The 15202-nt window shown below is 45.3% G+C and overlaps 1 protein-coding gene and 1 non-coding gene across 4 annotated transcripts in view; one reads left to right on the forward strand and one right to left on the reverse strand.

The window, feature by feature from the left end:
* ANXA13 (annexin A13) overlaps positions 1-4266 on the forward strand; it is a 55570-nt gene extending 51304 nt beyond the window's left edge. For all 3 annotated transcript variants that reach the window (XM_043880227.1, XM_043880229.1, XM_043880228.1), the window contains one exon: positions 3674-4266. In XM_043880227.1, coding sequence (XP_043736162.1) covers positions 3674-3793 — 120 coding nt within the window. In that variant the 3' untranslated portion in view covers positions 3794-4266. The remainder of the gene's footprint in view (positions 1-3673) is intronic.
* LOC122679738 lies at positions 2153-2259 on the reverse strand. Its single transcript, XR_006336523.1, has one exon. It is a non-coding gene; the product is annotated as a U6 spliceosomal RNA (small nuclear RNA).
* Positions 4267-15202: the final 10936 nt, after the last annotated feature.

The following is a 15202-nucleotide window of genomic DNA, read 5'->3' on the forward strand; positions in this document are numbered from 1 at the left end:
CTGAGCAACTAACACTTTCACTTGGCAACAGACTGGTCACCCAGCAGCAGAGACTTTGCAAGTCCTTTCCAGACTCCTGAGTTAGGCCTTTATTTCCTTAAACACACCCCCGAAGCACAATTCTGCACAAAAACCACGTCAGTACAAGACAAGGTTTCCCACTCTTTTTAAAATTAGTGATCCCCGCACGAGGGAGCCTTTTTAGACCTCATTTTTTCCTAATCCTTATTCCCCTCCAAGAAATGTTAACATGGCATACACTGTATATCTGTTTAGGTTCCTTATGTATATACATAGTTACATTTACATTAAAAGATTCAGATTTTTTTCAGCCTCTAAGAACCAATTTTGCCCCTTTTGGGAGCATTATCACCCCGCTCTGAGACTACCTGAGCATAACAAAGGCCCAGGGAGAGGAATAGCCAAAAAAGTTTGGAAACAACTGTCAAGACTCAGATTCGGAATACAGGGCCTCAGAGAGGAGGAATTACCGAGGAGAGGGGAAGTGGCGTTTCATCCACAGCAGAGAGACCTTGGAGAGTGAAGTGGAACTTGAAAACCACTGACATCTTCCCTCAAAAACGTGTTAAATGAGGGGGAAGAGATACCAACCCAAATTCTGGTCCCCATATTTCTGACAAATAATACTTAACATCTGATACTGTTTTGAAACATAACTTAGCAACACGACCGTTCTTTCGTTTTTATTTCTATTCCTGGAATTTCTCCTCCCTCTCTCCTCCTCCACGATTGATTCATATTTCCTTTTCTCTCCTAAAGCCCCTGTCCTTTCCTCCTCCTCGCTCCCTCCCCCAGTCTCTCTGCCGCCCTCTTCACTTTGTTTTGGCTGCTCTGAATCTCTCTCTTTCCCTAATCTCTCTAGGTCTCTGCCTTCTCTGTCTCTCTGTCTCTTGGTATCTCAAGCCCAGTCAGAGTCTCTGGAGATCCTGGGACACTCCTAGGAGCAGGTTGGTGACAAAGGCCAGTGAGGATGCCAAAGACCCCAGGGGTTGGAGCTCTCCAAGTGATCCTCAGGGTGCCATGTTCACTCCAGCATGCATGGAGTGTTTATTCCAACATGCTCTATCCTAGCTCAGGGCTGACCACAGGCCCTGGGTCATCTCCACATGGGGACCATTCCCTCTGAATGCTTCGGGCCCAAACAGTTATATTGACCAGATCCCCTAGTCCCCCAAAGCTGCCTGATACTAGAACGGGGCCCAGGAGAGCCCCATCCCGTCCCTGCACTCACCCCTCTCCCCCAGCCAAGCAGCCTGCCAGCCAAGGGAGCAGGGGACATGGGCCACCTGCTGATCTCTTGCACACCATCCACTTCCAACAATTCCTCACTCTCCTACCCTCTCCTGCTCACCTTTCTGTCTCCTATTGGGCCCTCTAATTGGGGTAGGAGAAAAAAAGAACCAGAAACCTGAGCAATGGTTTGTGGCTCTCTCTAGAAAGCCCTTCCCAGGTGGCGCTTATGGTAAACAATCTGCCTGCCAATGTAGGAGATGCAAGAGATGTAGGTTTGATCCCCGGGTTGGGAGAACCCCCTGGAGGAGCAAAATGGCAGCCCACTCCAATATTCTTTTTTTTTTTTTTAATTTATTTTTTCAGTGGGTTTTGTCATACATTGACATGAATCAGCAATAGATTTACACGTATTCCCCATCCCGATCCCCCCTCCCACCTCCCTCTCCACCCGATTCCTCTGGGTCTTCCCAGTGCACCAGGCCCGAGCACTTGTCTCATGCATCCCACCTGGGCTGGTGACCTGTTTCACCATAGATAATATACATGCTGTTCTTTCGAAACATCCCACCCTCACCTTCTCCCACAGAGTTCAAAAGTCTGTTCTGTACTTCTGTGTCTCTTTTTCTGTTTTGCATATAGGGTTGTCGTTACCATCTTTCTAAATTCCATATATATGTGTTAGTATGCTGTAATGTTCTTTATCTTTCTGGCTTACTTCACTCTGTATAATGGGCTCCAGTTTCATCCATCTCATTAGAACTGGTTCAAATGAATTCTTTTTAACGGCTGAGTAATATTCCATGGTGTATATGTACCACAGCTTCCTTATCCATTCATCTGCTGATGGGCATCTAGGTTGCTTCCATGTCCTGGCTATTATAAACAGTGCTGCGATGAACAAAATATGGAACGATTCACGAATTTGCGTGTCATCCTTGCGCAGGGGCCATGCTAATCTTCTCTGTATCGTTCCAATTTTAGTATATGTGCTGCCGAAGCGAGCACTCCAATGTTCTTGCCTGCAGAATTCCATGGACAGAGGAGCCTGGTGGGCTACAGTCTATGGAGTCACAAAGAGTCGACATGACTGAGCGACTGAACAAACACTAGAAAGCAAGATATAGTCTAATTTAAAAACAATAATGATAACAAACAAAATTGCAAACAAAACCCCAAAAAATTCCTGGTTAAAGAGAGCTCTGTGCTTCTTTTATGAGACTCCCTGTGTTCTATCTGAAATTATATCTTCCATGGCACAACTATTATCTCCTTTTTATTCGTGTTTCTTAAGTCCTTTCTCCACCTCCAGCACCTAGTTGGTACCTTCTCAAGTTTTTCAATTGATCCTTGAACAACACAGATTTGAACGGTGTGAGTGCCCCCATATGCAGATTTTTTTCAATAAATAATAGTACCTGTGTTCTCATTTTACGGATCTTTAAATTAACTACGTGTGAGGAAAAGTTTGTATTTCCTTGTTATTTTGTAACTAAGTGTTGTCTAATTTTTTTGTGACCCCATGGCCTGTAGCCCGCCAGGCTCCTCTGTCCAGGGGATTTCCCAGGCAAGAATACTGGAGTAGCTTGCCATTTCCTTCTCCAGGGAGCCTTCCCAACTCAAGGATGGAACCCAGGTCTCCTGCATTGGCAGGCTGATCCTTTACCACCGCGCCACCAGGGAGGCCCTTGTGTTCCCTCAGAGATCACAATATGTAGCATCAGAAGAACTAAGGTTTGAGGCCTGATTCTATTCAAACTGTTTCAGTTTCCCACCCTTGTATGAGTCATTGACCAATTCTTTCATTTTTGAGGCAGAAATAGCAACACACAGATTCTAGACTGCCTGGGAGTCAGTGTTCCTAATTCCTGTATTGTCAAGGGTCAATTGTAGATTCAAAATTAAGTCCTACAAAATTAAGTCCTAATATCCTTGCTGATCAGGGCATAAGAGACAAAAAAAAAAAAAAAAAAAGACTTCATTTCAAACTGTGTTGACAATTTTCTTAACTTTATACTAAGAGTCAGCAGAGTGTGGCCTGCAAGTTTAATCAGGCTCACCATTCATTTTTATACAGCTCTATTATCAGAACATGATTATTTTAAAGTAACTGTATAAAAACCTCAAAGGAAAAATAATATTTTTGTAACACATAAATTCATATGAAATTCAAGTTTTAGTGTCCATAAACCAAGCTGTACTAGAACATACACACAGACACACAGACACCTCTGCCACCTTTGGGGAGCTGAACTCAGCTTTCTTTTTCTCAGCTACAAAATAGGAAGAATAATAACTCCAACTCCAAGGGCTGCTCTGAGGCATAAATGAGCAAGTGAGAGTAATGTACTCAGAACAGTGGCTGCCTGTGTTTGTGGTGAAAGCACTATAAACATCCCATTGGCTATCATCTCTCTTACAGGTGGACCTTCAGGGGATAAAAGCCAGATTCCAAGAGAAGTACCAGAAGTCTCTCTCTGACATGGTTCGCTCAGACACCTCTGGGGACTTCCAGAAGCTTCTGGTCGCCCTCTTGCACTGAACCACCCCAGTGCAGCAGGAGCAGAGGAAGGAACCTTTGTTGAAAACCTCTCCCAAACCAGATTTGCAAATACAGCTCCAGCATGAAACACCCTCAAGGGTCCTGGTTTATTTCCTTGGCAGCTTGAGCCAAGTGGCCAGGCCAAGCTGCTTAAGTTAAGGGCAGCAACCTCAAGACGCTTGAATTGATCACCTTGAATGCTGGCTTAGTGAGTACCTGGGCAGTCTCTTAACTTTCCTTGAGGGTAATAACTGAATGCTTTCTAAGCACAAATAAAATCTGCAGTTGATGAAAAAACTATGCATTCGTAATAAAACCTTTAGAAAAATATGTCATACAGGGGCATGGATGTTTTGGGTAAAGAGAGACTAGGTGAAGTAGAAGAAAGACAAAATTAAGCAATTCATTCATTTTCCCTCTGTGTACTCAGTTTCAATCCTCAATGTTAATTAAAGGTGTGGATTATGCCTTCATCAGCTGCTTTTTCAAAGACTGGGTTGATTTCATTTTGGCTTTTGTCCGAGAAATATATGACTTGTGAAATTCAAACATATTTGGAAAATGCAAACAGTTACGTTTATGGATAATCACCAAGGACAGACATGAAGGCCAACAGCAAGGAAACAATGGACTTGTCAATACGAAATGTAATGAAGGGTATAATTCACTGATCTGCTACCTGGTTTAAATGGTTTTTCTTGCTCCTCTAGACAACTGACCCACTTGAGTCTTCTCTCTGATCTTCAAATGCAATCAGGCTGGGCACAGCGCCATCAGGATCAAGGTTAATGGTCTGACTCTTAAATGGATTAATTCTGTACCATTAGCATCTCTGTTCCAAGATGGTTGTCTCATAGCCACGTGCAGCTCCACATAAAGAGGTCTGTCATGAGAACATGGGCACTTTGGTCTAATTATTACAGTCATCCTTCATTGGATGGTTATTTGTGCCTGGCACTGCTAAGTAGCTTACTTTCATATTTAATCTTCCCAACATCCCTTTAAGGTTAATATTGTTACCCATTTATTAGCTGAAGCAGCTGAGACATTCAACAACCTGGCTAAATTCATTCACAAGTGACAGAACTGAGATTTGCATTCAGAGGTGGTTGAGTCCAGAATCCACACTAGTAATCGCTTTTCTTGGGAAAATAACACAAAGCACATGAAAATGGGTCTATATTCATTTACCTGCTTAAGTTCCTAGTGCTTGCCAATCACTGTTGCTGGGTTCTGGGGATACAAAGATAAACAGAATGCTAGCCACACCTTGGGCATTTCATTCCCAGGTCACTGGTGTTGACAGAAGCCTCAATATTCACCAGACCCTGTAAGTACATTAATGGTGGTGACGGTTTAGTCATTCAGTCATGTCTGACTCTGCGACCCCATGGACTGTAGCCTGCCAGGCTCTCTGTCCATGTGATTCCCTAGGCAAGAATATGGAATGGGTTGCCATTTCCTTCTCTAGGGGATCTTCCTAACCCGGGGATCAAACCCACGTCTCCTGCATTGCATACAGATTCTGTATCACTGAGCCACCAGGGAAGCCCTAAGTACATTAATAGGGGCATGTAAAGCTCTCTACCCATGAGCAAGAAGAGAACCAGAGCTCCGCCTGGGGGAACGGACATGCAGTCGTGCTGGGGTTTGAATGCATAGAAATTCTCCAGAAAAACAAAGAGTGATGTGTGTAGAGGCTTGGAAACATGATGGCGCATGATGCTTTCAGGAGGAGGTGAATCCGTTCCTCTGGGGCTTGCATGTGGGCAAAAGAAGGAGAGGGTTGGGGAGGCAGGCAGTGAAGCTGCTGAGGTGTATGTTTGGGCCACATTAGCGGTGGCTCTGCTTCCCAAGTGTAGGCTTGGCCCTCTGGGCAATGGTGGTCACTGGGAATGTTTGAGTGACTGAGAACACGATCAGACTTGGGCCTGGGAAATCACTTTGGTGGTGTAATCACCACAGAGTATATAGCCCAAACATACTGAGCCGTATCTTTCCAGTGGTTGTAAAAGGGTGATCAACAATGAAGAACTTACATTAACATCCCCATCCTCAACGTACCCGTGTATCTACCTACCAGTCACGGCTGTCACTATGAGCTCTAACAGGTAACATGGCTCGGTGACAAAGCTTGCTCATATTTACTTGTTGACAAAGCTGGCCTTTGCTTTTTGAAAAAAACAGAAACAAAAACAACCAGTTCTTGGGATCTGAGCTAATAGTAAGGACAGAAAAAAGGGCTACAAAGAGATCTATGAAAAACTACTGAAAACAGCCATCCTCGAAGAGTGTTGAAGGACATGATTGACGTGAAGAAGAGAGGAAAGGTATTTCACAGGGAAGGAAGCAGGCTGAGGAAGATGGAGAAGCAAAGTCATTTGTTCAAAGTCACCCATAGCATCTTTTCAGTTATTTATTGGCAATCTGTATGTCTTCTTTGGACAAATGTCTGTTTAGGTCTTCTGCCCACTTTTTGATTGGGTTGCTTGTTTTCCTAATACTGAGCTGTATGAGCTGCTTATAAAATTAAATATATATACAAATAGAAATATATATTATATAAATATATTACATACATAAATGTCTATATATACAAATTTTATGTTTATAAAATTTATATCATACACTTATTTAAAAATTTATATGTATTTACATTATATAAATTTATATTTATAAATTTACATGTGAATTTATAAATATATGTATAATTATATATACTGTATGGCATTAAAAAAAATAAAAGACATTGCGATTATAAAAAAGGTCACACATAAGAAGAATGAATCAGGGCCAGAATTCAAACCCAAGTCCTTCTGATCCTGATGTCTGAGCCCTTTGCCACACGAGCTCACGTCCACACGGGGTTTCCCCCAAAGCTTGCTGCAAAAGGCACAAGGCACCTCCCTGATGGTGCTCACCGCTCACACTCACAGGCAGAAGCCAGCTTGTTGTGCCTGACCTGGGGGCTGCCTCAGAGAGAACGCCCATCCAGCCTGTCCCCTGAGTGCCCCAGCCTCCAGTCCTCTGGTCAGGAATTCCCTCCTTTTCCCTTGCTACACCCCCGCCCTGTCCAAGTTCCCCCTCCCCGCTCCCCAAGCCCCCGCTCTGCTCTCGAAGGGCGGGCAGCCAGTGGGGAGGGAAGAAGGAGAGGACAAAGGTAGAAGGAAGCAAGGACAGGCAACCCTGCCGTGTCCCCTCCCCGTGCCCCCACCCCACTCCCTTCCTCTGGGGCCGCTCACTGGGGACACCCTAGTTCTTGCCACCCAGGGGGTTTGAGGAGGTGGGGAGTGGGTGCGAATCCCTCCTCTGGGGCTGCAGGAAGAACAGGTCCCATGGGTGCATGGGGTAACTCACCACCCATTTCCCTGGGCAAGTCCCTTCCAGGCCCTGACAGGTTCACCCGCAGAGACTCACCTGGCCACGGCTGGTTGGTGACGCAGACTTTGGGACGCTTGCCTGTGGGAAGCTGGGCAGGAGCTGAGGTTCCCACTGAGGAGCCAAGAGAGTCCCACAGCCCACCACGCAGGCTCCAGCCCCCGGCCGCTCCTCCCAGGGGCTCCGGAGCCCCTCATGCAGGCCCACTCTCAGCTTTTGTGGGTCCCAACCCACCTCCTCGATGTTCCCTTTCTGTGGGAACGATGCAGTCCACACACCCAAGTGCCATCCACACCCCTGCTGTGAACCTTGGGGAGAGGTTGGTGCCTGCCTGGAAGCCATCTCAGGGGCCCAACAAAGACAAGCTCTAGAGAAGGGGCTTCAAGCTTCAGGCCAGTGTGTCTCCTCAGCCCCATGCACCCCTCACCCCACAGGAGAACTACAGCTAGGGGAAGACAGGGTATCTTCCCTGAGAGAGGGGCCCAGAGCAGGGAGTCCTTTCCATGAGCCATTCTGAGTGGCAATGGCCACTTGCCTTCTTACCTTCCTCCAGCCTCCCATCTCTCTCCTCTCAGGAGACCAGAGCCAGCTCAGGCTGCTGGGACCCTGCATGAGCCTTAATCACATCAAATGAGCAAACTACCCGCCTCCATCAACACCCACAGACTGCCATCTGCTGCACAGGCGGCTCCATATAACCAGACCTCTGGGGCCTGACTCAGCCTCAAGGCAGACCACCTTTTGTCATTTTTCTCTTCTTTATTTTGGCTCTTCCCTCTTCCGGACTCAGGATTATCAAAGGAAAGGGGCTGGAGGGCAACTGACTCATTCCTATTCTAATCACGCAACCCGAGCAGGAACAGACAACCTCCCACTAGCCAGGTGCAGTGTTGGGCTGTGAGGATGCAAAGGTGAGTCAATCACACCTGGTTCTGCCCTCAGAGAGCTTCCTGTCCAGGGAGAGACACACATTTACCAAGAAAACAAAGTGAAAGTGTTAGTCGCTCAGTCATGTCCTAGTGTTTGTGACCCCATGGACCGTAACCCACTAGGCTTCTCTGCCCATGGAATTCTCCAAGCAAGAATACTGGAGCGGGTTGCCATTCCCTTCTCCAGGGGATCTTCCTGACCCAGGGATCAAACCCAGGCCTCCCACATTGCAGACAGATTCTTTGCTATCTGAGCCACCAGAGAGCCCAAGTAAACAAACCAAAAGAGAAAATAATCACAGATTATGATACCAACAATTAAACGAATGAAGTGATGGTTGCATCTGAGGAACAGAGAAAGGAACCATTTTAAATGTAGCAGCTGGGACCTACTTCTCAGAGGAGGGAGCATTGAACATTAAGACCTAAGGAATAACAGAGAATCACCCATATTGATGTTTTTCAATATCATGTGGTGTTGGAGATGACTCTTGAGAGTCCCTTGGACTGTAAGGAGATCAAACCAGTCGATCCTAAAGTAAATCAACCTTTAATATTCATTGGAAGGACTGATGCTGAAGCTCAAGCTCCAATAATTTGGCCACCTGCTGCGAAGAGCCAACTCATTGGAAAAGAAAACCCTGATGCTGGGAAAGACTGAGTGCAGGAGGAGAAAGGGGTGACAGAGGATGAGATGGATCAATGGCATCACCGACTCAATGGACATGAGCTTGAGCAAACTCCGGGAGATAGTGAAGGACAGGGAAGCTTGGTGTGCTGCAGTCCATGGGATCATAAAGAGTTGGACATGACTGAGCAACTGAACAACAATAACCATCTCAGGTGGAGGAGATTCAGCAACCAGGACAGACGAAGGCAACTTGGGACAGCATGGGAAAGAGCAGGGGTGATCTGGAAAGCCTTGGTGGCCAGTGTGGCTGATGCTCTGTGAGTGAGGGCAGAGTGAGGGGTGGTCAGCAAGGCAGGAACAGGATCCTCAGGACACGGTAAGGTGTCTGGGTTTGTTTCCAAGTGTCTTTCCCGTGAGAGAGCCCCACGTTCAAACTCTGAGGTTCCACCTCCTATCCACAGCTCTGTGGTTAAGAGGTAGACTCATCTGGGTTCCCAGTATGACTGAGATCAAGGCAGAGTGGGGGTGATATCACCCAAGCACAGTCCCAGAACATCCCACCCTTCCTCTTCTCAGTGTTAAGTTTCTCTTAGAAGATTTGGTGTCCCTTCCCACAAGTGACTTAGAACCATGTGACCATGTCACAGAGTTTCTAGAAACACCAGATCCCAGTGGATCACATTGAAGGGCTCTGGTGTGTTGGTAAATGTTTAATAGTTAACCCTCTTGGGGGAAGCATAGCTGATCTCTAGCCTTTGCTGATTTCTGTGGTGTAAATACTCCACCATAGCCAATTTCAAGTTACTAATGTCACTGAACATAGGATACAGAAGAGTGCACACCCATATAGTCTTTCCATTATACAGATACAATAAATGCAAATGACTTCAAGAGCACGAATGCAAGTAAAATGTAGTAAATAATTAGAAAGTAATAAATTCTGAGTATCTATTACACTTGTTATCAACATAATTTTTGTTGTTGCTCAGCCACTAAGTGGTGTCTAACTCTTTGCAAGTCTATAGACTGTAGCACTGTCAGGCTCCTCCATCCGTGGGGTTTCCCAGGCAAGAATACTGGAGTAGGTTGCTGTTTCCTTCTCCAGGAGATCTTCTTGGACCATGGATTGAACCCATGTCTCCTGCATTGGTAGGCGAATTCTTTACCACTGAGCCACCAGGGAAGCCCCAGTTTAATTGCAGGTTTACATAATATATTGAATGGTATTGAATGGTTGAATGGAGTGCCTTGGTTGAATGGTTTGAATGGTTTGCCTTGGAAACAAACAGAGATCATTCTGTCATTTTTGAGATTGTATCCAAGTACTGCATTTCAGACTCTTTTTTGACCATGTTGGCTACTCCATTTCTTCTAAGGGATTCCTGCCCACAGTAGTAGATATAATAGTCATCTGAGTTAAATTCACCCATTCCAGTCCATCTCAGTTCGCTGATTCCTAGAATGTCAATGTTCACTCTTGCCATCTCCTGTTTGACCACTTCCAGTTTGCCTTGATTCATGGACCTAACATTCCAGGTTCCTATGCAATATTGCTCTTTACAGCATCGGACCTTGCTTCTATCACCAGTCACATCCACAACTGGGTATTGTTCTTGCTTTGGCTCCATCCCTTCATTCTTTCTGGAGTTATTTCTCCACTGATCTCCAGTAGCATATTGGGCACCTACTGGCCTGGGGAGTTCATCCTTCAGTGTCCTGTCTTTTTTGCCTTTTCATACTGTTTGTGAGGTTCCCAACGCAATAATACTGAAGTGGTTTGCCATTCCTTTCTCCAGTGGACCACATTCCGTCAGACCTCTCCACCATGACCCGACCATCTTGGGTGGCCCCACATGGCATGGCTTAGTTTCATTGAGTTAGACAAGGCTGTGGTCCTGTGATCGATCAGATTGGCTAGTTTTCTGTGATTATGGTTTTAGTGTGTCTGCCCTCTGATGCCCTCTCGCAACACCTACTGTCTTACTTGGATTTCTCTTACCTTGGACGTGGGGTGTCTCTTCACAGCTGCTCCAGCGAAGTGCAGCCGCTGCTCCTTACCTTAGACAAGGTGTATCTCCTCACGGCCGCCCCTCCTGACCTTGAACGTGGAGTAGCTCCTCTCGGCCCTCCTGCGCCTGTGAAGCCGCTGCTCCTTGGTCATGGGGTTGCTCCTCTCTTGGGAAGGAGGGATTGCTGTTGGCACCGGGTAGATGGTAGTAAAAGTCACTCAGTTATGTCCGACTTTTTTTGACCCCATGGTCTATACAATCCATGGAATTCTCCAGGCCAGAAAGATGTCCTTTTCTTTATAGGGGACTGGGATGCAAAGTAGGAAGTCAAGAAACACCTGGAGTAACAAGCAAATTTTGCCTTGGAGTACGGAATGAAGCAGGGCAAAGGCTGATAGAGTTTTGCCAAGAGAACGCACTGGTCATAGCAAACACCCTCTTCCAACAACACAAGAGAAGACTCTACATGTGGACATCACCAGATGGCCAACACCGAAATCAGATTGATTATGTTCTTTGCAGCCAAAGATGGAGAAACTCTATACAGTCAGCAAAAACAAGACCGGGAGCTGACTGTGGCTCAGATCATGAACTCCTTATTGCCAAATTCAGACTTAAATTGAAGAAAGTAGGGAAAACCACTAGACCATTCAGGTATGACCTAAATCAAATCCCTTATGATTATACAGTGGAAGTGAGAAATAGATTTAAGGGACTAGATCTGATAGACAGAGTGCCTGATGAACTATGGACGGAGGTTTGTGACATTGTACAGGAGACAGGGATCAAGACCATCCCCATGGAAAAGAAATGCAAAAAAGCAAAATGGCTGTCTGAGGAGGCCTTACAAATAGCTGTGAAAAGAAGAGAAGCAAAAAGCAAAGGAGAAAAGGAAAGATACTACCATCTGAATGCAGAGTTCCAAAGAATAGCCAGGAGAGATGGGAAAGCCTTCTTCAGTGATCAATACAAAGAAATAGAGGAAAACAACAGAATGGGAAAGACTAGAGATCTCTTCAAGAAAATTAGAGATACCAAGGGAACATTTCATGCAAACATGGGCTCGATAAAGAACAGAAATGGTATGGACCTAACAGAAGCAGAAGATATTAAAAAGAGGTGGCAAGAATACACAGAAGAATTGTACAAAAAAGATCTTCATGACCCAGATAATCACGATGGTGTGATCACTCACCTAGAGCAACATCCTGGAATGTGAAGTCAAGTGGGCCTTAGAAAGCATCACTACAAACAAAGCTAGTAGAGGTGATGGAATTCCAGTTGAGCTATTTCAAATCCTGAAAGATGATGCTGTGAAAGTGCTGCACTCAATGTGCCAGCAAATTTGGAAAACACAGCAGTGGCCACAGGACTGGAAAAGGTCAGTTTTCATTCCAATCCCAAAGAAAGGTAATGCCAAAGAATACTCAAACTACCACACAATTGTACTCATCTCACATGCTAGTAAAGTAATGCTCAAAATTCTCCAAGCCAGACTTCAGCAATACGTGAACTGTTAACTTCCAGATGTTCAAGCTGGTTTCAGAAAGGGCAGAGAAACCAGAGATCAAATTGCCAACATCCGCTGGATCATCGAAAAAGCAAGAGAGTTCCAGAAAAACATCTATTTCTGCTTTATTGACTATGCCAAAGCCTTTGACTGTGTGGACCACAATAAACTGTGGAAAATTCTTAAAGAGATGGGAATACCAGGTCAGACCATCTGACCTGTCTCTTGAGAAACCTGTATGCAGGTCAGGAAGCAACGGGTTAGAACTGGACATGGAACAACAGACTGGTTCCAAATAGGTAAAGGAGTATGTCAAGGCTGTATATTGTCACCCTGCTTATTTAACTTATATGCAGAATACATCATGAGAAATGCTGGGCTGGAAGAAGCACAAGCTGGAATCAAGATTGCCGGGAGAAATATCAATAACCTCAGATATGCAGATGACACCACCCTTATGGCAGAGAGTGAAGAGGAACTAAAAAACCTCTTGATGAAAGTGAAGGAGGAGAGTGAAAAAGTTGGCTTAAAGCTCAACATTCAGAAAACTAAGATCATGGCATCCGGTCCCATCACTTCATGGGAAATAGATGGGGAAACAATGGAAACAGTGTCAGACTTTATTTTGGGGGGCTCCAAAATCACTGCAGATGGTGATTGCAGCCATGAAATTAAAAGACGCTTACTCCTTGGAAGGAAAGTTATGACCAACCTAGATAGCATATTTAAAAGCAGAGACATTACTTTGCCAACAAAGGTCCATCTAGTCAAGGCTATGGTTTTTCCAGTAGTCACGTATAGATGTGAGAGTTGGATGGTGAAGAAAGCTGAGCGCCGAAAAATTGATGCTTTTGAACTGTGGTGTTGGAGAAGACCCTTGAGAGTCCCTTGGACTGCAAGAAGATCCAACCAGTCCATCCTAAAGGAGATCAGTCCTGGGTGTTCATTGGAAGGACTGATGTTGAAGCTGAAACTCCAATACTTCGGCCACCTCATGCAAAGAGTTGACTCATTGGAAAAGACCCTAATGCTGGGAAGGATTGGGGGCAGGAGGAGAAGGGGATGACAGAGGATGAGATGGCTGGATGGCATCACCAACTCTATGCACATGGGTTTGGGTAGACTCTGGGAGTTGGTGATGGACAGGGAGGCCTGGCGTGCTGCGATTCATGGGGTTGCAAAGAATCGGACACGACTGAGCGACTGAACTGAACTGAACTGAACTTACGTTAATATAATTTTTAACAGTGACTGTGATTAACAACCAGCTCATCAAATTTGTGAAAAATTAACAATTGGCTCCCATGAACCAACAGGAGCCAACACTAGCACTTCATCTGTTGTGAGGTTCCATCCCATTTCTTCCAGAAGACTCCTGAAACAATTCATACCCTGCCCCCGGGTACCTGCATAAGAAGTGATCATCCTGAGCAGTGATTATCCTCTTCCCTCATGGCAATGGGTTGCTACCTATCACACATTTTAGGGGCACAATGAATGGTTGTGTATGTTGTCTACTGCACACGGCTGCCTGACGGAGGGAACGTTTGGGACCTGAAATCCAGCCCTAGGACTGCAGCCGCCTAGAGAGGGCGCCTTCCACTAATATTCACTGAGGTGCCAATATGGACTGGTCCTGGAATTGTAAATAATCTATTTTACGTATGAGAGCCCACCAACAGACTCCTCCCTGGACAAAACGCTTCTACCAGCTTCTTATTTAAAAAAAAAAAAATTATACTCTGCCCCTCTTGGCACCCCACATAGTGATATAATCAATTCCTGTAAATCTAAGGAGAGTGTTTAAAAGTAAAGATTAAGAAGAAAAAGATGAGAACAACGATCCAGAAGATGAGACAGAGGTTTTATCACATACACGGAGATAGATGCTAAAGCAGAAAGGGATACCCCGGCTGCCTTCAGGAGGGTATCAGCCCAATTAGGACACTGTGTTCCTGTGTCAGTGATGCAGAGTCTGGCTCCTTCAGCAGCAAAAGAGTGATGCCCAGGACTCCTCCAGGCAGCAAACTATTTCTCAGATCACACTACAGCCAATAAAAATGCCTCAGATAAGCCCCCAGAAGCTAGATAAGCCAAGAAACAACAGTGCTGGGAAATGGCATTTGCCTCTCCATACTGATAGCAAGAACTGCCACACTGAGGTCAGACAGATGTCAAGGCTGCCTGTCTGTGTCACTACAATTTCTTACATGACCAGGACTCAGAGTGACGACCAGCATGTTAAAAAGACATTGGGTCAAGAGAAAGGAAAGTGGCTAGGGGAGAGGAGGGTTTCAGAGCAAACGTTTTATTTTTTAAGTTTTAGGTTTACAGAAAAGTAAAATTATATTAGAGTCCCCATGTATCCTCCTCCCAGTCTCCCAAATATATCATTTATATGGTACATTTGTCACAACTTATGAACTAAAGATGGGCTTCCCTGGTGGCTTGGATGGTAAAGAATCTGCCTGCAGTGCAGGAGACTAGGGTTTGATCCCTGGGTCAGGAAGATCCCCTGGAGAAGGGAATGGCTACCTACTCCAGCATTCTTGCCTAAAGAATTCCACGGACTGGTGGGTTACAGCCCATGGCGTCGCAGAGTAGGGCACAATGTAGCAACTGAACAACAACAACTTTGGGTTATAATTCAAGACTATACTATTCATTGCTCAAATTGTTCCATCATCACCTATTGGGAGCTCCTGCAGTTTGCTCCTATGTCCCTTGGACATGCCCTCTTGCTTTGCTTCTTGAATATGTCTTTTATTTCTGGCACTATATTATGCTCTATGTTCATTTTGCATATTCCCTTCCCAGCCCTACAACCTGCCATTTCTACAAGAAATCCTGGTTCCTTTTGTGGGAGAATGATATTAGAAACCAAAGTCTGGGCACAGGATGTGCTCATTGCTGCCAGACCCACTCAGTAGACAGAGTTTGGAAATATAAGTG

The sequence above is a fragment of the Cervus elaphus genome, chromosome 21, assembly GCF_910594005.1.
Source record: "Cervus elaphus chromosome 21, mCerEla1.1, whole genome shotgun sequence".
Taxonomy (NCBI): Eukaryota; Metazoa; Chordata; class Mammalia; order Artiodactyla; family Cervidae; genus Cervus; species Cervus elaphus.